Here is a 25,074-nt window from a genome sequence, read left to right on the forward strand (position 1 = left end):
ATTTGCCTTCTAATTGTCGCTTCATTCAAATTAACGGATTGGATTAAGATCTTTCTATCCTCGCAGAACACCTGATCACTACTGTAAAGTAGAACACCATCATTGCGTATAATGGCGATAGGTCACAGCAGATAACGGGCCCCACTATCGGGACACGTATCAGTAGCACAATTTCTTATCCATCCAGCTTTGACATCTGTCCTGCTGAAAATTAATTAATACGAATACTAATACTTTAATTAAATTAAAGATTTTGAGATTAGAGATTACTTAACTAGGGGATGTGCTGACTAATGACTAATGATTAAAAAAGTTACAGTTTAAAATCGGTTACAGGATTACAGCTGGCAGTTACGCGTTCCACAAAATGTCTTCTCTCTCCTCCTTCTCTCCTCCTCCGTTGACGACGTCGTCGTCTTCCACCACGCTGCAGCGGCGGAGTTGTGGACGTCGTTCATTCAGGGGCGGCGCTTGCGTTTCACTTTCATGGATCACCGTTTCGTGTTCGACGAAGGAGCCGAAAGTTGTTGTAACCAGAGAACGCGGGAAGAACGGCAAGCTCATCAATGCTCTGGTACTCAATCAATTATTTGCTGGTTCTTCAATTTCGAGTTTTAATTGGAATTTTATGTTATTATCTCGAAGTTCTAGAGGTTTTGTGGTTGTTTCGTGGTGGTTCAGTGCTCGTTAGTGATATATTAGAGAGAATTTTGGCTTCTTTTTTTTTTTTGTAGCTACATTGGTATAAAGGAAGTAGCACATTAAATGTTTGATCAAATGCTTAAGTAAGTTTAACTTTGTAGTTGCTGATCACTTGCATTTCTAGGATGATAAAATGATATGATAGAGGAGAAACCAGGATTTGAAGTTTATGCGTTCTAGATTCTAAACGAATAATATCTAGAGATATATAATGAGTTTTTAAGACAAATTTTGTGTTTTTGAATCAAATTACTGGGTTTGGCAGAACCTGTAGCCAACGGTCTACCTTTTCCCCTGGATATGGTGGAGAAAGGGAAGAGTGAAATGATAACTAGTCTTGAGATCAGGAAGCATTTGGTTTAGCGGCACTGTGAAGGATATTAGGCATGAATTTAGACGCATAGCTTAAAAGATTGTATTTTGTGGATTTGATTCAACAAAGTCTTAAATAAGGATGTAGTGAAGAGCACTAAATCATGTTCATGCCTATTTATTATAGATTCATTTCTTGCATCCTGGATTTTCAACATGGTGTGCTCGGTATGAAGGAGATATCTTCGGAAAAATTATGAGAATTAGTCATTTTCTGATGTTTTGTTGCCAGAAATATTTCTCCATTTCTCAACTCTTAATTTCAGATCTTTTCCAATAAAAAGTTACAAGTTATTATCACGTTAGTACTCAAAAAAATCATGAAAGTGTTATCCTCAACAAAAAGTTCCTCAAAATCTGACTTATTTTTTGGTAAATGTCTTATGTCAAAGCAAGCACACAAGTTCATAAAAATCACTGTCTTGTTGGCAATACATCTTTGTTCACTTTCTACTTGGGAAGAAAAGAAGCAAACACGTGACAGGAATTTCATATTCTTTTCCTGAATCACGTACAAGATATATAAGAAATCACCATGAATGAGAACAAACAACTTTTTTAATGGGACCAAGTTTCTAACACCAAAGGTCAAGGTGATCTAGACTTAGTAAACGTGGGGACACAACTTTTTATCTGGGATTTCTCTCTAGAAAGTTGTAAATTTTGCATCTTCGTCAATTATGTTTTCCCTCTTTTTCATGCTTAACAGGTCAGACATGGGATTGATTCTCTTGAGCTTCCTCTCATTCAGCATATGCACTTACCTGATCTAGACAGGCTCACTTCTTTATTAACTGGTAGGCTCTTGCAATTTGTGCTTTGGTTTGGAAATCATGGTTCATATTTGCTTGCCTGAGACTCATTGTTGAGCATCTGTATATTTATCTCTATGGAGTTATTCATTTCCCTTCATTGTATGAATTCTAGCTCATTTCTTCTAATGGCCTTTGATTTCCTTTGTCACAAAATATCCTACCTACAGACAATTTGTTTTAAAGGTTAGATTGGTGCTCTATACTAGAATTCTAAACAAAACAGATAGTTGCTCTTTCTTTTAAATACAATTTCCCAAGATTTCAAGGTCAAATGAAATTTTTTTCAAGTATATGTATGGTTACTCAATTATTGAAATTGCAAAATTGAAATTGTTATGAGCATTAATATTTTCTTTGCTTTTTGTTTGTTTGGGGTGGATACAATATGTTAAGCCCCAAGCCTACACCCTGGCTGAAACTGGCACTTGAGAGGCCCCAAGCGAACCTTGGCCTGGCTAACACTTAGAGGAAGCTTAAATAACTTGAAACAGTCTCAAAAGATAAACTCATGAAATAAACTTAGAATATCTCAAAAGAAACATTCAACTAGCCAAAATGGCAACTCAAGTCTCAATATCAAACAACTAAAATATCATATTAAAGAACTCATATCTAAATGTCTATGAAGCCTTTAGATACTAAGAGGTCGGGATAATACCCCCGATCATCCTAACAACCGAAATAATCAAAATCAATAAAGCAAACATAACCAAAGGGATCCTCCGGAAAGCAAAGAGGCTCACCAACTGACTTTGAGTGCTCAACTGGATCAACGAGGCGCTGGATGCTGATCTTGATTACCTGTATATGCATTATAAAACGATGCAGGTCAAATGGTATCATTATATTGAATGTACGAGCATGCGAGGGGAAAACTAAACATAACATAAGCTTGAACTAAATTTTGAAAGAAACACTTGCCTCATCTTTACTTAACTCATGGATACTTAACTCAACGCAAAAATAAACAACAGTAAAAATGCAGTTTATATAAAACATTTAAACAATACAATGTATTTAAAACAACTATAATAACAACTTAATTTATATATACAGTAATACAATTCGGTGGGAGAACTCCCTAGCCAACAACCATCATTATGAGTTATGCGATGATACAACGTCTCGCCCACGCTGCCAGAACTGTCCAATAACTTGTTGGGATATAGTATCCTCTAGTCTATGATAAAAAGCACTAAAGAATCATCTAAAAAGTATGACCTTTTCTATCCATGATGGCTACATGGTTTATGGAGACTTGAGTTATTATAAACTCATTTCCATATCGGTGTTCAATACTACTTCCAAAATACTCAACTCATATGTTTAAAAACAAAATTCTTTCTGTGGTTTGAGATATTACTCAAAAACTAGCTGAAAGGCTCTCTTTGACATCTGTGTTTTCTTTCTTATTTAAATGTAAAAACACTTAATCTATGGGAATACTTAGTTCTCATATACTCTTTTTGAAGAAATGAACTTCATTTGTTATACTTATCTCAAAACTCAAGTCTTGAAAACAAGTTTAAAACATTTCCAAAAGACTTTTTGAAAGGACTCTAAAACTCTCTTGACTTAGCTCTTAACTTTCCTTGAATTTGAATTTATGAATGTAAGATTGTGATTTGCGATAGGAAAGATCTCATGATGTTAGAAGTTTTTTTAGATAGTTAAACATGAGAAGCGATCAAGAAATTACCGTTTGGAAACAAGTACGCGAAATAGAGATGCATTTAAATATTTGATCGCGAAATTTATTTTTGAAACAAAGGAGTCCGCGTCTCCTCCGTGACGCGGAGGTGATTTTTTGCACTGGGGGAGCAAGTCCGCGGACTTTTGTGTTGAAACCTGCTCAACTTTTTCCTTCTTCGTTTTCTCACCCCAATTAGCCTAAGCTAGATTTTTTTTCTAAATTTCCTCTTTAGATTCAGATACCTAATATATGTGTCGTGCCCCAAGCCTACACCTCGGACGTGACCGGCACCCAATGACCATTGTTGGCCTTGAGTGAATCCTTGGCCTAGCTCACTTAACTCAGTGAAATACATAACTCAATATAAACGAGAAAACATTCTCATAAGAAATACTTAAAATAACTGTCTTAGACAAAATGACACTTAAGTCTCATGATAAAACATCTGAAATGTAAATAAATGGAGACTCAAATCTAAACTGTCTGACTGACTGACTATCTATCTATGATGCCTCTATAATACTTAGATGAATGTTGGGACAAATCACGCAACATACTATAATTGAAAGGACTAGAAAAATATAAAAGAGTCTTCGAAATGCAAGGAGGCTCACCAGACTCCGAGTGCTCAAACTGAATCAACGAGGCGCTGGATGCCGATCCTGGGTACTTCCGTCTGTATCATAAGATGATGCAGGCAAACTGACATTTGTACATTGAATGTACGAGTATGCGAGTTGGAATGCTACACAACATAGGCTAGAAATAGTCGGAAAGAAACTGAAGAACTTACCTGACTCAACTTAACATTACTGACTTTTTTCAATATAAAGCAATTTAAACACAACTGCAATATAAAGAAAAACTATTTGAAAACATACTGGCAATTCTAGATGTGTATAAGGGTACGAATAACTCTAAGATGTATGTAAAATACAATTAACTGTTGTATATATATAAATATATTTAACTTCTGTGGAAGTTTCTCTAACCGGCAACTATCATGTAAGAGCTAGAGTGATGATATAGTGTTTTGCCTCACCTCACGCTGCCAGGTCTGTCCTATACCTTGCCGTCGATATAGAACTTGAACTGCCTAATGGATCTACTAGTCTATGCTAAATAGCACTAAAGGAATCAACTAAAAAGTATGACCCTTTTGTACCAATAGTGGCTACATGATTTATGGGGGCCGAAAGTAATTAGAACTCTCCCCCATATCAGTGCTCACTACTGCTCCCAAAAATATCATTATATTAGCTCTTATGTTTTTAAAAACATACTGACTTCTGTGATTTGAGATTAGTGCTCAAAACTTAGCTTAAATGCTATCTTGAAAATCTCAGTTTCCTCTCTTGCTTTATTTAGAAAGTGATTACTCTTTTTTGAAAACTAACTCGAAAGCTCTTTGAAAATCTCTGTTTCTGTTCTTAACTTAAATGTGAAAACATTTATAAACTTTCATGGAATACTTAGTTCTCTTATAACTTTGAGAATTGAACTCTACTCTTTACTCTTTGCTTGACTTGAAACTCTTGACCCTACTCAACTCTTAGGGAATTCTTAGTTCCGTTATATTTCTGAAAGGAAAGACTTCAACTTTTACTTTTTACTCTGACTTGAAACTTGAGCCTTCAAAAGAAGTTAAAACATTTAATAAAGACTCTTGAAAATCTTTAGAAACTTTACTTTGACTTGCTTCTTAACTTCAAGACTTAACTCTTAAATCCTTCGACTTTGATCTTAATTTTCCTTGAATTAGATTGTGGATTCAAGGTTATGACTTGCGTTCTTTAGTGTGTTTAGAAATCATTTGAAGTAATTAGAATAATCGAAAGGTGTTAATGTACCTTAGAAGGACTTAAAAGGGTTATAACTATGAAAACTGGGCAAAAATTGCCGATTCGGGTGCACTAGTGGCGTGCCGCGCCAGCCTCAATTGACTAAGGCTTGGTTCTGGCGCACTGGTTGTGCGCCGCACCAGGCCCAAGTTGACTGAAACCCTCTTTTGGTGCAATGTAGGCGCAACTTGCTTGGTCTTGCCCAGGTGCGTCTGATGAATTTTTCAACTTGCTTGTTGGCCCTAAATCACCTAAACCTCCATGGTTTCATCCCCAAACCCCTAGGATCATCAATACCTTCAATACCCATCAGATTTAACTCAAAAATCACATCGGAAACTACTAACCAACATCAATGGGCATGCAATCAACTCAACCAAAGGGATTCGACGAGATTATCAAGAATTCACTTCTAGTCATGTGATCAATTCTAAAACTTTTGAACCGAAACTCACTTCTAGTCATGTAATCAATTCTAAAACTTCTGAACTTAAACAAGATTGGTGTGCGGATGAATTATCCCAACACGAAAGAGCTCACATACGTTGATAGGAATCACCCCCGACGAATTCCACTCAAAATCCCTTGGTGTTCTTGGCGAAACCTTTATCTCTCTCTTTTATCCTTCTTCTCTTCACTTATCTCCCAAGCCCTAAGCGTAAAAGAACTTTTCTCATCTAAACTAAAACTTATTTTTACCCCAATTAAACCCTTAAAATGTATTAGGAAATAAATGGTAAAAAGAGTAGTTTTCCCTTCTTTAAATCCGCATTGGACTTTCTTTGCTTCAACAACCCATCTTTCAAAAGGCATATATCCTCATACGATATCAAAATCGTGCAAACTTGGCGCCGTTTAAAAGATCTTGTAAACAATCCCAGAACTACCTCTAACTCCTCGAGCTAGAAGTTATTTCCATTTGAAAATGATCAAAACTCACTTCTTGAACTTAGAAAATTTTCAGATTCACTCTTTTCTTTCCAACAATGATTATTCTTAGTTTCTTTGCTTATTCCTATTTATTTTGAGTTACGAGATGTTACAATATGTACACACGATCCTAACTCATAACAACTCTAAAATCGACACATTCCTTCAAGAACTCAACAATCCCACCAAATCTCAAGAACTAAAGCCAATTTCAAGAACATAATTCAAGAAACATCATACTTTCAACTTTCTAGAATGAATTTCGCTGAAACAAACATGATTTGCGCATGGGTGAAAGAACCCAATGCTATGAAAGTCTCACATACCTCTTTAGGGATCAATCCTTGGCGAAATGACTTCGATTCCGCAAGAAATCTGCAAGAACACTTGACCTTTCTCTTCTCTCAAAGGCCTAGTGTATTTCTTAATTGTGTAAACTGAACTAACTCAGTTTAGACCCCAAATAACTTACTAAATATGAAATGATTTTATTGGGTAATGAAAAGACCATAATACCCTCCTAAAATTCAGTTTTGACTTTTCTTATCTAGACTAGACAGCGCAACTTCAAATGGGCATATCTCCCCCATAAGAACTCGAAATTGAGCAAACTCGGTGGTGTTGGAAAGACAATTCAAAGATCTTTCCTACGGTATCTTATAGCACACTTTACTCATCCTGAGCTAGGAGTTATGATTGTTTGAAGTTGACCCAGAACTCAAACTTAATATAAATAGGTGTTACACATTACCACCTTTGTGGCCTTCTTTTTTATGTTGGCTTCACGAAAAATTATAGACTATGGAGATGACATTTTCTGAACAATAGCATATCAAGGTCATTGCTTTGAGATATTAGCATTGCATATATATGCAAACAAGCCAAGTACTTCCATTACTTCTCTTTTTATTGCTATTATAAGTATAAACCATACAGTCATTTATGTAATGCCCAAGGCTATAGTAATTATTTTGTTTATTTGCATTTCCATGCATTACTTCGTTACTAGAGTGATTGCTGAGAAGAGTACTAATATCACCTTTATTACTCCCTCCTTGTGAAATACAACGAATGTGATGTGGACACAAGCTTGAGTGCGTCAGCAATCACGATGTGCGTTGCATGAGTCCTTACCTACTCTAGAGTATATGCAGTTCTAATTTTTCAGTTACGCTTAAGTTTCTAAAAGTTGAGGTGGGTTTTATTTCCTGAAAGACAACGACCTACACTATTAGTTACTACGTAATTGTGCTTGATGATATATAAGAGTAACATTTGTATTCAGTAAAATTATGTATTTTGGCTTAATAGAAAAAAAAATCAATAAAATATGAACAGTGTTATAAGACAAACAAAAAGGAGAGTTGCTCTTTGATTTCTCTTAATTGCTGCAGGCCTTAAGTTGCTCTTTGATTTCTCTTATATGCTGCAGGCCTTACAAATTCTTTCCAATAAGGACCTAGTGCCTATGATGTGATTAATATTCAAAACCATCTAATGGTTATCGTATTCCTCTCACTTGGATTAATTAAAAAAATAGTTGAATTCTAAATTGTCAAACCATGAACAGATCTTTGTTTAAAGAAATAATTTGAGATTTAAATACAAACATTAGAATGTAATACCATTCATTATGGTATTGCTCTCGCGGTTAAAACGGAGACAATTGGATAAATCTCACAGTTCACATTTAAAGCAATTGATGGATTCATAACAAAGTAAACGAGAATTAATAATTGGAATAACATGAGAACACCATGACTTACTACTAATATTAGGTACATAAAGTGTGTAAGCCAGCACCAGCCAGCATATTAAGTAAAAGTAGATGAAGATACCATAATAGAAGACTTACGCAGTTAGGATCTAAAAGCATTATACAGAGGACTACATATAGAAACTGTTCCTTCTTGCTATCAACATATTGTAGTCGATTGCAAGAGCGGACGTTCGTGCTACAATGAAGCAGAGACAGTAACAGGGAAGCTTGGTTTGAGTATTTGCACACTTCTGTCCTTCTGTTGTAAATAACTATTTAGTGGTCTTCGATCACAACTTATATCAGCAAACTTTTTATGATTGATCAGTTCTACACCCTTGAAAGTCCTCACCAGATTTGGTGAAACCAACAGCTTAACATGTTATCTGCTGTCTCTAATGTTTTTCCCCATTTCTTCTTGTGATAACAGAGGCCACGTTCGACTGGATTATCATTACTTCACCAGAGGCGGGAAAGGTTTTTCTTGATGCTTGGAAGTAAGTTTAGGTTGAATTAACCAGTAAAGAGGGTTAATTTTGTCTGACGTTCTTCACCTTCTGATTTTAAATAACTAAACTATCTTCTTGACTAGTCTTTAGTACAATTCCTTTGTTAGTTGAATAGGAGGATCACTTTGACTATAGGCTATTAGGCTATAGTCATTGGTAAGTTTTACCAAAGACGAAAATGATTTATTTGATATTATGGATAGCTGGTTGGAGAATATATCTGTGAAGTTGGCTTTAAAAATATAAAAAAATGCCGAGAAAGTTACAAGATCTGATGTTAAATTTAGTCATTTTGTGTTGGACTTGTCAGTAAAACAAGTCATTGCAGTGTTTAAAAACGTTGTTGCTTGCTTGTGTAGACAAATCGGGTTTTAAAACTATGTTCTCACTTCTCTGCATGTTTGAGAATCTTATCTACTCGTTGAAGATTTTTCATTTGACTTTCACAAGTTTGAGAAAGACCAATTGTCCTGAGGTACAAATACTTCCTATATTATATGGTTATTGGCATATTAAGTTCGATTATCCACTGAATTGATGTGTTTATGTGACAAATAGCACCTGCTAAGCATTACGATACAACTTAGGGAGATTCACACCCAAGAAAGTATTTATTGAGGTGGGAGAACACAAAGCTATACAAGTCCCACTTCAACTCCCTATTAAACCGGTGTGGGACTCAAGTCCCATACCTTGCTATAGAATCATAACAAACCACCACGCTCTGCATTGGTCGTCCTCGACGGCTGTGTGCGCTAGACCATTTCTAACCCTGGGCAACACTACAATATTGGCATCACCATCCAAGGCACGAAGGGCAGTGGGTACAACCTAGGGAGAACCACACCCTAAAGCTAGTTTTTCGGTGAGAAATCCAAAGCTATATAAGTCCTACATCAGCTTCCCCATTTAACCAATGTGAGACTCAATTGCAATAGGATCATAACATACTATCATCAACCCCAAGTTCTGGTTGAACCTTCCATCCATCAACTGTATACTTTTTCCTAAATGAAGCATTGAAACTTGTATAAAAGACTCTCAGTTGATTGTCAGCATACACAAAAAGCGAGAGTCATTAGAGTGTGTCCTGTTATGTGTGTACTTATGTTGTCAAATGAAATATTGAACTAAAGATGGTACAATAATTAATTCCCCAAAATATGAAGTATTACTATATATGTTTTTCATTACTGTTTATTGGTTGAAAGAAGCCTCAAATTCTTCAAGCTGTCTAGATGATCTATATTTACTTTTGCTGTCTCTGGTCCCTCATACTTATTCCAATTTATCACTTAGAGCTGCTGGGACCCCATCTGTCAGAGTAGGAGTTGTTGGATCTGGTACAGCCAGCATATTTGATGAAGCTGTTCAGTCTTCAAAGCAGTATCTTGATATAGCATTTGCACCATCGAAGGGTATTCAGTAAACTTCCCACTTGCTCTTTTGACATTTAGAAATAGCATAAGGCACACATGTGCATCAGGGATGACACTGCATTTGTCATTCATTTAAATACCTTTTTTCCTTGCAAACTGTTCTGCAGTAAAAAATTGACTGACGTTATGTTATTGCCTGAGTGACTGAAAATTTCATTCTATTTGCATTTTTAGCAACTGGCAAGGTTTTAGCTTTAGAGCTTCCAAAGAATGGAAATGACAAGTGCACTGTTCTCTATCCTGCTTCAGCAAAAGCCAGCACTGACATCGGTGTGTGCATATTACTCCATCTCTTTATGTTTCTGTCTCTCCTAATTCTCCCATCTATCTGATTTCGTACAGAGATTTTTTTCCTTGTATTCTCGTTCTGATTTTTTCTGGTTCTGTAGGGATCTATAGTTTCCGTGGAGGTGCCTTTTCTATTGTAAACCATTATTCAGAAAAAAATTGAAAAGGAAGAACAAAAGAAACAGATTAACCACAAAAGTCTTAGCTCATTATCTTTCCTCATGGTCATAATCTGTTTAAGATTCTCATTCATCCGATATTTTGCAACTGTCTCACCTTGATAGTTCATGTTTAGTATGCAAATTTTCCTCGGAATATAGAAGTATTTTGAGTAGTTTTAAACTGACATATGGCTCCGTCATTTCAGAGGAAGGACTTTCTGGGCGGGGATTCGAGGTTACTCGGCTGAACACTTACACAACGGTATGATATTTCTCTATTGCCAAATTGGAGAAGAAAATTCATTTTTACTCACAAGAGACCACCGTGCTTGCAAATTTGATAAAACACACTTGCCCTGAAAAAGAGGGTCACTTGTCATCTTTTCCTGACATTTGGTCAAAGTTCAGATAGAGCACCACATCTTGGATCCTTCTCTTGAGAGAAAACTAATTAGATTTCATCCTGCTGCCTATGACCTTTCCATTTCTTGCAGGCACCAGTCAATCACGTTGATCAATATCTTCTTGAACTAGCACTCTCTGTTCCCGTTGTTACTGTAGCATCTCCTTCTGCCCTCAGGTACGATATTCCAAATTATTCATTTTTATAGCAAAAGTAGATGGATGACAGGTTGATATCTAATATTGGCTTAAGCAAGTGCACTAATTCTATAGCTGATGACTGTAATTCCACCAACATGCTAGAAAATATTAGACAGATGTTTTCAGACATTGTTCATTGAGCCAGGGAACAGAATTGTATCCTTATGTTCTTCATCCTTCTACCTTATATTTTTAGAGGGTTTATTCTCTTTCTCCTTTCTCATTCCTTTTTCCTTCTGCTGGGTTATTTGACAGGGTATGGGCTAATCTTACTGCATCGAAACAGTGGGACAATGCTGTTGCATGTATTGGGGAGACAACAGCTTCTGCAGCTAAAAAACTTGGGTTCAGAAATATATACCATCCAACAAGTCCTGGTCTTGAAGGGTAACTTGTTGATCTAAGTCTTTTATTCTGCTTTTCTGATTGTGACTTTTCTTCCTTTCTGGTTGTCCCTAATATTATAAGATACTTTGACTCTGTTCTGCAAGAAGAACAGTGCTACTTCCAATACAAAAACTGCTATTTCAGCATCTATGTTTGCCTCATGTAATTGGTATGATCTCTTTTGCTGTGAAGTGACTATTCACTGTCATATGGAAGGAGTTGGCTGTGAGAAGAGTATAAAGCAGCAAATGGAAAACTATACTTTATTCTGGTCCTTGTCCTTGTATTTTCTTTCTTCAAAAGTAGTATCTACGGAATAAGGATCATATATTATTTGTTTGTCCCTTTCTGTGTAATTTCTATTTACATTATACAATAAACCAGTGAGAATTATCCCAGATACCATTCGTAAGACTTAGCTTTCCTCTGCATAGGGTTGTCTCTTAGAAATTTTAACCTTCCTGTAACCATTCATAATGTTATTTGTTCAACCTTTTCAATATTATGGAGCTCAATGTTAAATGAGACTCACTTCTTTCAAGAGCTCACCTTCAAAACTCTACAGAAGTTCTAAGATACCCATCCTTTTGTATTCTTACCTATTTCTACATTTTTCTTCTGTCTTAATAGTGGCTCATAATATGCCATAGTACTTCATTAAATTGGTAATTACTACTTCTTATGCTTCGATATTATCCTTACATGTTTTTTTTGCCTTGGTTATTGTACTGTTTGTTGTTGCTACCATTTCTTTTCTCCATTATTTCTATATGGTTGCTTCACTATGGTATTTCCTTTCCTTATTGGTTTTGATAATGCTTTATTGGAGTAAAGGGTCTATTGGGGACAGTCTCTCTACTTTCGCAAGGTAGGGGTAAGGCTGCGTGCACACCACCCTCCCAGACCCCGATTGTGGGATTACAGTTGATATGTTGGTAATTACTGCTACTACTGCTACTATTTTGTAAGTTAATATTTTAGTAAGTAGCTTTTAGTGAAGGATAACATTCTATTAACTTTAAAAGAGACTATTTTCTCCTTGTTCGACTCTCTATGAGAATAGTGTATATTAGATAGAATCAATTACGCATATTATTTATTTGTAGTTATGTCCCTAATTTTGACTAGATGTCTGTATAAACACTCAATTGCTCAGGAGAATGATCAAGCGATACATTCTAAATTCTCGTTCCATGTATCTCTTTATCACATTCTTGTCTATGAAGGGCAAGGCACTGCTGGTATCTATCCTCTTTTTCTTATGCCCCTTGTCTTGGCAATCTAAACTCCCATCTTATTAGTAGGGTATGTGCTGAGTAAATTGGTGATGTTGTGAATTGGAAAGTACAAGTACAATTTGAATATTTGTGTTTCATCCTTCTATCAAATAAAAATCAGACTAAATTTTAGCCAAATGTTAGCACTGAAGTTATTCCATTAAGGAAGCTTAAGCATTTAGGAGCTAGGGTTGAGTGGCTTGGTGAATGATCATGCAGAATGTGGTGGATAATCTTTCTTGTCAAGCACCAGATTTCAAGTGTTAGGTTCTTTGTTTTTTTCTAACTGCTAAGTATGAGTACTTGTGATAGGACCCGATTCTTAATTGGGGCAAAGACCATCTGCTGATTTGCTCATTGACCCATGGGAGTATTACCTCTCCTGCTGACTCTTTTAGGGATGTAGTGAGATATATTGGAGGCAGGGACTATATATTTGTTTCCACTTCCCATTATGTGTTTGTCAGTTACGCTTACATTTTGATCTACTTGATGCTATGAAGTCACGTGGTGCAGGTGGGTAAGCAGCGTTCTGGAAGCATTAGAAGTTCACGAGCAAGTCCAAAAAGTCTAAAGATTTTGCAGTATGACTCCTGGTATTTTCTGGTAAAAAAGGTTTTCCAAGTTCATATTTTTCATCATAGTCCATAACACATAAAGACAGACATGTTTAAAATGATTGATGTGCATGTCTCTCTAATATAGTTTATATGTTACTTACAGTAATAGCTGCATCTTCACACGCTTGGCTAAGCTCTGGTTTCCATTGGCATCTTTGCTATGACAAAGCTAATTAAGAGCTTTTCATACTTGCATTTTCAACACTGTGAAGTACTTTGAGATCTTTGTGGCATTTCCGTGTAGAAGCGTATAAGTGTGGGATCTAACTGACACAGCTTATGAGAAGACGGCTTTTGTCGTGGGGAGGTATTACCCACTTGTCTAGCCAACATTTCTTGTGAGGTAAGGCTGTCTTCCTAGCATAGGATCTTTCCACTGTAATTGTTCCATATGTAGATATATCCCCTTATTTTTGCTTTATATTTTCTGTAATATTTACATGGCTTGAAGCCTATTGTCTTCAGAATTGACAAAAGCCGGTCCCCTCCCGGTTCATACTCCCAACACAAATTTCCTCGAAGAGCAACATCAAGGCTACTTGTATTTATCTAATATTAGCCATATTCCTTATAGTGCATAATGTGTTGATTTTTGTGTTCTTTTACTGAAATCCCATGCTCCATTTAAACTATCTGCATGGAATGTGATGGCAGCTCATAATTTTGCACCATACTAACATAAACAGCTCTATGGAAGGAGGGCTAACTCATCCAAGCATCTTCTGTTATTAATGTCTCAGTTCTTTTTATGGTTCAGATCCTAAATAATATGGGATTAATATTGACCAACCCACACGTTCACTTGTTGCATAATGCTTTGAAGTTGTAAACCATAGTTGTTAGCTCCCATTTTTCTGAAGCTGCAGAGATTGAGAAATTTGCCTTTGCAACAATGAAATCATGGCGAGTACCACGCGCGAGGGTGTGGCCCAGTGGCAAATGAATTAATCAGCTTGAGAACATTGAGTCTCAAGTTCAACCAAAAACACTAGGTGATTTCTTTTCATATGTCCTATCTTTTATGATACCTATAGTTGTGTATCTGGTGGGCGGCAACAGATATCTGTGGAACTAATCTAAGGTGTGAAAGCTGACCTCACACCTTTTGTTATTTAAAAACAATAAAGATCATGGCGAGTACTGCACGCTAACAGTAGTGTGTTAATATTAATTTATTGTTTGTTTGGTCTGCATCCCCATGCCAATTTATTCTTTGTAGGTTGAAATTCTTCTTGAGCTAGAATTGGGCTACTTTAATTGTTGGTGGGGTGGGAGAGTGTGAGATTTGTTTAGCTCCAAATTGCTCTAATTCCCTCTACTTGTGAGTATAATATTTCGTAATTAGTTGAAATCATATTAAAATGATAATTAGTGGTACTAAATCCACAGAGTGAAGCATCGTCCTTCATTTTCTCAGTTACTGTTTTATGTACTGAGATTCAAAGCACAAGGGTTAAACTATCTTGTTTTCAATGTTGATTCAGACATAATATTCAACTTTTTGGAGATTAAAAAAATAGTGTGTATTAAATTATACAAAACTTTATTAATAATAATTAAATTCAAAATATGGAGACAGATTATCCAAAACTACGCATCATCAAACTCCATATTGGGATGATAAACTCCTCCAAACAACAAAAATACTAATTACAAAGACGTTTTCAACTTTTTACGTCAATAAACAAAAAGAAATATGGCTTACAAAAAAAATGACAAAGTTTACAGACTGATTACAGGGAATATAACTGCCTTTGAAAAAAATATATACGACAAGAAAAATTAATAGTTTTGTATAATTATTTTTAGTAACGTGGGGTTTAGAACGGACGATGTCACTAATCGTTGTAATTCTAACACTAAAAAATATTATTGAGCCGTCCACTGCATCAAAATGCCTAAGAAATATTCAACTAATTCAGGGAGTACATTATAAACAAAACAAAATAGTGAGCTTAGAGATTTCCAAATAAACAAGAACAAAACGATCATTAATATTAATATTTAATAATATTGGCCGGACACAAAATTTAAAAACCTTAGTCATTTATTTAAATGTGTCAATATGAATATTTATACTTGTTATCAATCATTTCTCACACAAATTAAAAATGGTTAAAACACCATATTTCCACTTGTTTTTCCTAACCTTATTAGCTTTATCTAATTTAGTGCATTGTTATAAACCTAAAAGCCTAAAACCAATTTCTCATTATTTCAAACAAAACATAGAAAAAACTACTAGTAGTAGAAGTGTGTCACAAAGGACTTCACCAGTACATCAAAACTCACTCAAAGAGAGTGATAAAATTGAAAAATTGCCTGGTGAACCTGAAGATGTAGATTTTAACCAGTATTCAGGATATGTTACAGTTGATTCAAGTGCTGGAAGAGCTTTGTTTTATTATTTCGTCGAATCGCCTTCACATTCTGCTTCTAAGCCTCTTGTCTTATGGCTCAATGGAGGTTAGCTTCTTTTTTTGTATTTTTTGAAGTACTATTTAGTAATTTCATATAGTGGTAAAATGGAATGTATCTTATGTCGGGTTTTTATCTGTGATAAGGTCTGCATACGCACGACCTTCCCAAGATCTCACTTGTAAGATAACACAGAGTATATCGTTGTTGATCATTTAATAAACATTTTGTTACAAGCAGGGCCAGGTTGTTCCTCACTTGGAGGAGGAGCATTTGGTGAACTTGGTCCATTTAGAGTTAACAAAGATGGAACTCTACAGAGGAATCAATTTTCATGGATATCTGGTGAGTCAATCAAAAGAAGTTCAAATTTAAAGTCATTGTTTTTACTACACACAAACTAGTAGTACTAATGAAAATTTAACATTTCATTCATCAGAGGCCAACATAATATTTCTCGAATCACCTGCTGGCGTTGGATTTTCATATACAAACACAAGTTCTGACTTCAATTTTAGCGGAGACAGAACAACAGCTCGTGATTCTTACACCTTTCTAGTCTATTGGCTCGAATGTTTTCCAGAATATAAACCTAGTGACTTTTACCTTATTGGAGAGAGCTACGCGGGACATTACATCCCTCAACTTGCTCAGCTTATACTTCTTCACAACAACAACTCAGACGAGACGATTAGTACTATAAACTTGAAAGGAATCGCTGTAAGTTTTCTCATCTGATCAACATCTATACGAACAAAATTATCAAAAAGTTAGCTATTTAGCGATATATTAGTTCTTTTGATTGAATTCACATGTCAGATTGGCAATGCCTATGTTGATTTCGAAGCCAACATGAAAGGAACAACAGAGTATTACTGGTCTCATGCACTAATTTCAGAGGAATTATACCACAAAATCATATTAACCTGTAATTTTTCTACTCCATCATCTGTCTCCAAGAAATGCAACGCGTATTTGGATCAAATCGATGAAGAAATTGGAAATATCTTCATCTACAACGTCTACGCGCCATTGTGCACCAACAGATCACCCTCAAGTACCTCAGTAAGTAAATGCTACATCATTTTTAATCCTCAATGTCTCGAAAAAACTAGTGAAATGTTGATTTAAACTAAACTTTTCGCGGTGTTTTATTCTTGTTTATAAATAGATATCGGATGTTGATCCATGCCTTCCGAGTTATATTCAGTCTTACTTCAACATACCAGAAGTTCAGAAGGCGATGCACGCGAATGTTACAAATCTTCCTTATCCATGGGAAAGTTGCAAGTATATGGCTCTTGATTTAGTGAAAAAAAAAAAAAAACTTAAAATTTTGTTATAGTATTCATTTCTAAGCATAATTGTAACACTAATCATAAATTTTCTTTTTATTGAGAACAGTAACACACTTAATCTCAACTGGAAAGATAGACCATTGAGTGTTTTGCCACTTTTACATCAGTTGATGAAGAGTGGATTAAGGATATGGCTGTGTAGGTAAGTATTTATTTGTGTTGTACCTTTCAGATTTCGAGATCCAAACAACTTTTCTGTGACCGTGTTTTTTTATACATGTATCTGTCATGTTTGAATTCACGGTCAAAATTAAAAAGTTTGACTCTTGAAATTTGAAATGTGCCGTATAAATTGAGACAGCATGAGTATACGATTTCATTCATTACCTAGTTTATCATGCATTATTCAAGATAACATAATGTGGTATGAAAATGTATATTTTGCAGTGGTGACATGGATGTTGTAGTGCCAGTGACAGATACAAGATATGCTATTAAAAAGTTAAATTTATCAGTTAAGACATCTTGGTACCCTTGGTACTTACAAGGAGAGGTAAAAACTCATATTTTGAAAAAATTATTTTTTCATTTTTAATTATCGCGTTTAAGGGGATCAGAGAGATTAAAGATAGGGGTCGGAGAGACAGTGAAAGCTTAATTAGATAGCGAATGAAACGACATTTTGATGGATGTTCTTCAGAATGAGCTAAAATAGTTGCGGATACAGAATTAGCACTATCCTGCTTTTGTCTTGTATCTTACCTTCTTATTGTTATTTGGTGGCTAAAAAACGGTCTAATTAGTCATAGTTTCCTTTCCCCAAAGGGTTGGTTAGCCTTGTTGTCATCCAACTTGAGATCGATCAGATAAGCTTTTGCTTTTTTTTTTATGCTCGTCATTATAGTGATTCATTTGTTCAAATGTTGACACTGCTTACGAAAAATTCTACATACGCCTCTATGTGCAGGTTGGTGGATATGTAGAGGAGTATGAAAACTTGACATTTGTGACAATAAGAGGAGCAGGTCATTTTGTTCCAACATATCAACCAAATCGAGCTTTGGCTTTTTTCTCCCATTTTCTTAGTGGAAACCCTCCCCCTAAAAAGTAGTATAACAACATTATTACAATGGAAGAATATAATATATATATATATATATATTATTTTTTTTCTGCACAACAACAAACAATATTCTAAAATAGACGTTTCTAAAAGAATCACTATTTTTCCATCGAAATTTAATATTTTGATTGAATTGGTAAGACACGTGGATCATTTGGGCCTAAGATCACCCAGTTGGGGGCTGAAATACTTCGATTTGTTGGGCTTCTTAATCACATACAGGCCTATGTTTGTTAGCCCAAGGAATATAAGAGGGATTTAACTCTCTTTTTTTATCTGTTTTTTTATGTTTGGTACGCAAGTAAAATATATTAGTATTATCTCATGTTATGCGTATATTCTATTCTCTTTAAATCTCATCAGTGAGATTAATGTACTATGTATTTTGTTACTGTTGGAGGGTGGAAAAGATAGAATTAATATGAAATATCAGTTGTCGAACTTGTTTTCTTGATTTTTACCAGCAAAGTCATTTTTTCCATTTTTAAGGGAATTGTTTTTGTTAATAACAATATTTTGATTAACTGAACATGTAAAAGTTAGAAACATTTTTTGAAAAATATTTTCCTTGATTCGATATGTCTCAAATTTTTAACTTCTTGTTTCATTTCTTGTTTTTCTCTTCAAAAGATATTTGAGTATAACATCCTTTTTACTTTGAGACACTATCGTGATTTATACGAAAGGTACTTCGGATCTAACATTTACTTGTTACATTAACCATATAAATTCTTTTATAATATTAATATAGTATGTTAATAAAAATTATAAATTATTTAAAATTAATTAAATTATGCGTAAACTAATCTGAATATCACGATATAAAAAAAAAAAAAGCACATGCATGAAGATGGATGCCCTTGTGATTTCTTTTGAGTACTGTCGCTATAATTAGGCATGGATCCCCACAATACTTTTGTTACCTTTCTTACTTTATTTTTAACTTTTTCTTTTCTTTAACTTTTTTCCTTTTTTTTCTTTATATTGGACCACACAACACTATTTAAGATATATAATCAACATCCCATCTTAATATAACATGAGTTGAATGTTTATCGTAAATAATTTTTTATTTTTATAAAATATAAATAAAATAACGTAAATAGTATCATGTTAAATTTATTTTATAAAATTACGTTCAATATATTTGTTATATTTGACAGTTAAATTAGTGAAGTGGAAATATCTAAAATGGAAGTGTCAGAACAAGTCAATTCGTACAAAAAAAATGGTCTCCCAAAAGTTATTTACCAAAATTTATATAATTCTGCAAAATTTGGAAATGTGACCCATAAATCAAGTCAATTTCTGGCTCTATTGAGTCTGGAGTACGTACAATTCTCTCTTTTACAAAGGTGAATATATGTTTTTGAGAGTTTTTAATATAATTATTTTCATTTTATAACTATCGCGGTAAAATTTAAAGTTAATGAAATTGAATATAGAATTTAGAAATATTTAATAAAATTTTAAAATAATTACAGAGTTTAAATCAAAGTTATTGAGTTTGTGGACACACTCTCCCTCTAGGAGCGGTGTCATTAGAGGGTTCATCCGAACCCCCTTCGGCAGAAAATATTATTATATATACATGATTAAAATTTTTTTTTAGATGTATATAATAGATGTCGAACCCCCTTCGATTAATTCATATATTTACTCCTTTAAATTTTGAACCTCTTTATTGAAAATTTTGACTCCGCTAACGTCTCCCTTCATCTCTAACAACGATGGTGTTTGAGCTGACTTATGTGCAAACGCCAAAATCTTTAAAGCAAAGGGTTTGGTATATAATAGTTTTTCAAACTCTATATTTATATTAACAAATTTATTATTATTATTATTATTATTATTATTATATATATATATATATATATATATATATATATATGATTAATCTAAATTTCAAAAAGCAAAAAAGATTATTATCCAAAAAACCTAAAAACTATTAATATTCCGTCTCTACACACCTCGACGACTAACTTGTTAAGTACTTATTACTTTTCGTTTGTACAGATATCAGGTTACTCTACTTTTTAATAATTATAACATACGAAAAAAGATTATCTAGTATTTTTTTCTTTATCAATTTTAAACTATCAACACATTGAAATGTTTTCAATTTAATTAATCAACCATATCATCATGTTTTTGAATATACATATGTGACTTGTTGCACAATAGTGCCCAGAAGCACTTAATCATAGTCATTCACATGTTGCATTTCATTATTGTTGAATGTAGAAACTTCATTTTCCCCATCAAAAAACTATGATTATGTCTTTAAAAACTCTCCATATAATGTATGAGTCTCATTAGATTCCTTAAAATTCTTAAATGTTTTTATCAAAAATCAAGAATTATATAAACATTATTAAGATAACTAAGAGTTGATGTTGATTAAGATAAAGCTATAGGTATTAATAAGGTCGTGTGGCGGAGTCTTAAGTACTCTTTTATTCTTAATTAGAGGTCTCGCATTTGAGTATTTCTGCATATGGAGGCGCCTTTTACTAGGAAGCATTTTAATTTTAATGTAAATTTATTTTGTGTAATTCAAATTTAATCAGACTCTAACGTGTTGGGTAAAGGTACAAATTCCCAAGTTGGATAAAAAGTACATGGCTTTTGATTGTACCACATAAATGAAAAAAGGCATAGCTTTTTAGCATGTGGTTGATATTTGACCTTTTATGATGACAACAACAGTGCAATGTCACTGTTCTTTTTTTTTCTAATTTTTTTCTTCTTCTATTGTATGTCTTATTTCTATAAATTATTATAAAGTTAAAATTCTCCAGAAACTCATGAAGATGAAAGGACATTAATTGGGACCTCTAAATATAGTAAGGACCACACTTACCAATTAGTACTACTTATTTTGACTTTCATTACAAGTGACTAGTGTGACTATGAGTCCTTTTTTTCCCATCTCTTGTTTTTTACTTGAATTTTCTCATATTTCATCTTGAATTTGCTATATTTTTTGTGGTCCCTTCAACTCATCAGGGACTGACACTTGCCTCAACGGTCGGGTGCATGTAAGTAGTTGCACGCTTAAGCGCTTATACATTATTTTTTAAAGAAATTAATTGATTCGGTAGGTGATGAGTTGTTATACACTTCTTTTAGTAAAATTTGACTTTCATAACTTGGTGTCTTAATCTATCAATACCCTTTGAAGAAATTTTAAGTTCTTGCATGTTGATCGTAACCCGACTTAATTACTAAGTTATTTCTCTCAATTGCTTCAAATTGTATTGAAGTACAATTATTATTAGCGCAAAAATCATATTTGACCTATAAACTTGTATTTTCGTGATTACTCATGAGTCATGACCTAACAAATACCTTTTGTGGGATCTAAGTTAGCTTGCAGTTTGATGCCACAACCCAAATTCCGATTCGACTCCCACATCGTAAAATCGACTTACCAAAAATATTTTACTTGAATGATTAAAATTACTAAGCTATTTTGACCAAAATCTACAGTAAAATAATTGGCCTTTTGATATCACAACTAATTTTAATGTCTTAATTGTAGTATGAGAGATTTTTACTACATATTATGTTCTTAATGTTTTCTAAATTGGACCAAGGAGTGAAGTAAAATAACTAATAGTTTTAGAACAATTTTCACATATAGCAAACACAAAAATCATATTTGTATGTTGTAATTATAGTTTGCATAATCACACTCCGTAGCAAACATAAATATGTATATGTCGCTATACAATCTGTATTTGTATAAAGCGAGAAAGAAAGAAAGGCATAATAGAACTGGGCAAGGGAATATTTGTATTTTGTATTGTATAATTATAAGTGTATAGGACGAAAATATATGTATTTGCATGTATATATATATATATAATTTTCTCTCGCTATATACAAACAGAAACATTATTTATATATTTCTTTTTGTATAAGCGAGAGAGGCGAGGGAGAGATTGACGAGCAAGATCTGGGAGAGTGACGAGCGAAATCTGGAAGAGGAGAACGAAAATATATGTATAGCTACAAATTTCTCTCGCTTTACACAAACAAAAATGCATTTTGTACATTTGCGTTCGTATAAAGCAAAAGAAATGAGGGAGAAAACGAGAGTGGCGAACGAGATTCACTTGGAGAGAGGCGAAATAGCAATAGTATGCTGTGAAATACAATTAAATCAAATTATATTTATAGCATTTAATTTGAATTAATAATTTGTTGTTATATACCATTTTCCAATATATTTTTTTTGTGTGTAGAAAGTTTTTGACAATGGTCCAACATCTTTAACTTTTCTTTTCTAATCAATTATATACTTTGCTGAAAGGAGAAAAGACGTGAAGTGGCTAAAGGACAAATAAGGCTGATAAAGTAGTGAAATTAACAAAAAAAAACGAAGCTTTAATATAAGGGAGGTACAATATTTTTTTATGATGGGAAATTATGGTCAATTAGTATGGATACATATGATATACAATCACCAAAATAAATTATATTACTGTTAATACTAAGAACACTAAAGTCCAGTAAGTCACCACCTTGATCACTAACGAATTGTTTGATAGAGTGCACTAGAAAAAAAATATTATTCGTATATTTTATTGAACGAGAAATATTTAGTAATTATATTTAATTATAAACGAATCATTTGAAAGAGTGCATTAGAAAAAGCATTATTATTTTTCAATGAAATTTTACTAAATAATATTTTATGAATATTTCTATAGACATTTTGATTAAATCAGTAAGAACAATATTTCAAGGGAAAATATTTTTATAACCATGAGTTTTCCATGTAACCTTGTTTGGTAAAAAAATTAATAGAAAATTCATGTTTGATATCTCAATTTTTCTATTGATTCGTGATAAGAAAACACATTTATTAATTTCTAATGATGGTAGAACTATCTTTCTAGTTTTAATCTGCGATTTCGAATTCAAATTCTTATTACAGTTTTTTTTTAAAAAAAATGATATACAGTGTTTACTTCATTAATAGGCTTTTAAATTTATATAACATAAATTTAAATTAATTTGATCAACAGAAATCAAAATTCCAAAAAAGTTATTAAAAAGAAATTTCACCTTTAGTTCTTAAAGGAAAAAAAACTTTTGTAATATTTTTATTTATTTTTCATCTGATATTGAATATAGATTAAGATCTCGATTATATCTTAAAATTTGTTTTATAAAATCTCACAGTTAGTGAATAAAATATTATCAAATTTTAAATTCGATATGTTTTTAATTATTGCGATATTAACTCCCATAGTGGACAACGATTCATTATTTAGCAAACAAATGGTGGGGTGCAATTGTATGGTCCTTTTGGAAATGTGAACCCTATATAACAACATATATTTATTATTATTTATCCGTATGTTTATGAAATCATAACATTTGTACTTAAGATCATATACTATATACTATTAAATTCTAAAGTCAATTAAATAAAAAATATAGTACCCTATGATGACACTTAGGTGAAATGTCAATTTAGACAACTATTCTATAATTAATAATCTTTGCATGAGGACGAATTTATCATTCTGTTAATTGTACCTTTTCTTTTAGTTGTTATGAGCTGAGCCTACAATTCTAGGACAAATTAAATACAATACTTCTTTGTAATAAAAATAACAATAAAGAAATATCGTACTTGGCCTTCCTTCTTCTCATGAGACAATTATTTCTGAGTTTGTTGCATATTAATTTTCTTTTTTAATCGTCGAAATTATTTCATTGATATTATAATTAATACTCTTTGATACTTTCGAAAATCTCTAATTTAATGAAATGGGGCTTACTTTTTTTGGCTATATTATTCTTTTATCTTATTTTCTGTTGAAATTTCTAAAAGCATTATGTGAGTTATTCTAAAAATAGACTTAATAGTTTTAGCTTACCTTACGTTTTAGAAATCCTCCGAAGCTAAATTAAGACTGTCTAACGCTATTATCCTTTCGAGTGAATTAAATTACTTTGATTCGAAGTCTTCTATATTAAAGACTTCGAATCAAATTTAAAAAATATCAAGTTTGATCTTAGCAAAACAACTCCAATTGCCTAATATGTTAGGAAGTTTGTTTGTTAAATTTCATAGTGAATTTTGTAATTTTGATAAATATTAATTTGAAGTTGATTTTGAAGTGATTAAATTTACAAAATTTTATGCAATCCTCCTACAACACGCAGAGCCACACAAAATAATAATTACTAGTAATAAAACATGCTAGCTGGTCATATTGATTATCAATCAACTGTCTTTTTATGTTTATTTTGTGGGATAAATGATATAGCATTCAATCAAATTAAGACAGTAACATGTGTTGTTACTCTATAAATCATTATTATTGTTTGTGACTATTTAATAAAAAAAAACTATTGAAAAGATGAGATCAAGATTCATCTACAATCATAATTATTATTGTTCATTAGTAATCTAATCTTAATCAACTTATTCTAATTATATCTTTACTTAGTCAAAATATGAGTCATGAGTTGACAAAACCAAGTACTTATAACACCAAAAAAAAAGAAAAAAGATTATTGTATAATGTTTGATCGTGGTTTGTTTCCTAATACAAAAAATATTTTTGTGGACTATTTATGACTTTACTAGAGGGTGGTTCAAGGAGAAATTGATAAACTTTAGATTGTCAAGTTTTTGAATACGTATATTTTATAAAGTACTGATTTTTCAACTCGATAATAACATAGTTAAAAGATAAATTAATAAAATTTATTGAGCCAAAATGAATAATACATGTTATAAATTTATTCGAAAATATGAAGGACATAGTTAGGAATTTTGAACACTTGAACCACTACAAAATAAAAGATATTAA

General features: G+C 33.0%; 2 protein-coding genes across 6 annotated transcripts; both read left to right on the forward strand.

Moving 5' to 3' along the window:
* The first annotated feature begins 251 nt into the window (after positions 1–251).
* Positions 252–14,007, forward strand: LOC101262008 (uroporphyrinogen-III synthase, chloroplastic). 4 transcript variants are annotated; one of them, XM_010322052.4, is made up of 10 exons: positions 252–574; positions 1,784–1,871; positions 8,543–8,609; positions 9,921–10,039; positions 10,235–10,330; positions 10,716–10,771; positions 11,004–11,089; positions 11,368–11,499; positions 13,293–13,382; positions 13,500–14,007. In XM_010322052.4, the coding sequence occupies exons 1-9, from the start codon at positions 368–370 to the stop codon at positions 13,348–13,350; spliced, it is 909 nt and encodes a 302-aa protein (XP_010320354.2). In that variant the 5' UTR covers positions 252–367; the 3' UTR covers positions 13,351–13,382; positions 13,500–14,007. The 4 variants fall into 4 exon arrangements, with proteins under 4 accessions (XP_010320354.2, XP_010320355.2, XP_069152579.1 ...); XM_010322053.4 differs by having other exon boundaries at positions 13,293–13,372; XM_069296478.1 differs by having other exon boundaries at positions 267–574; positions 13,280–13,382.
* LOC101262716 (putative serine carboxypeptidase-like 23) lies at positions 13,640–18,511 on the forward strand. Of its 2 annotated transcripts, XM_069296476.1 has the most exons (9): positions 13,640–13,739; positions 14,263–15,862; positions 16,055–16,159; positions 16,254–16,534; positions 16,634–16,879; positions 16,986–17,104; positions 17,219–17,314; positions 17,560–17,665; positions 18,080–18,511. In XM_069296476.1, exons 2-9 carry the CDS (start codon positions 15,508–15,510, stop codon positions 18,221–18,223), a joined length of 1,452 nt encoding a protein of 483 aa, XP_069152577.1. In that variant the 5' UTR covers positions 13,640–13,739; positions 14,263–15,507; the 3' UTR covers positions 18,224–18,511. The 2 variants fall into 2 exon arrangements, with proteins under 2 accessions (XP_069152577.1, XP_004238587.2); XM_004238539.5 differs by lacking the exon at positions 13,640–13,739 and having other exon boundaries at positions 14,148–15,862.
* The last annotated feature ends 6,563 nt before the right edge of the window (positions 18,512–25,074 follow it).

This window comes from Solanum lycopersicum, chromosome 4 (genome assembly GCF_036512215.1).
Source record: "Solanum lycopersicum chromosome 4, SLM_r2.1".
NCBI classification, from domain to species: Eukaryota; Viridiplantae; Streptophyta; class Magnoliopsida; order Solanales; family Solanaceae; genus Solanum; species Solanum lycopersicum.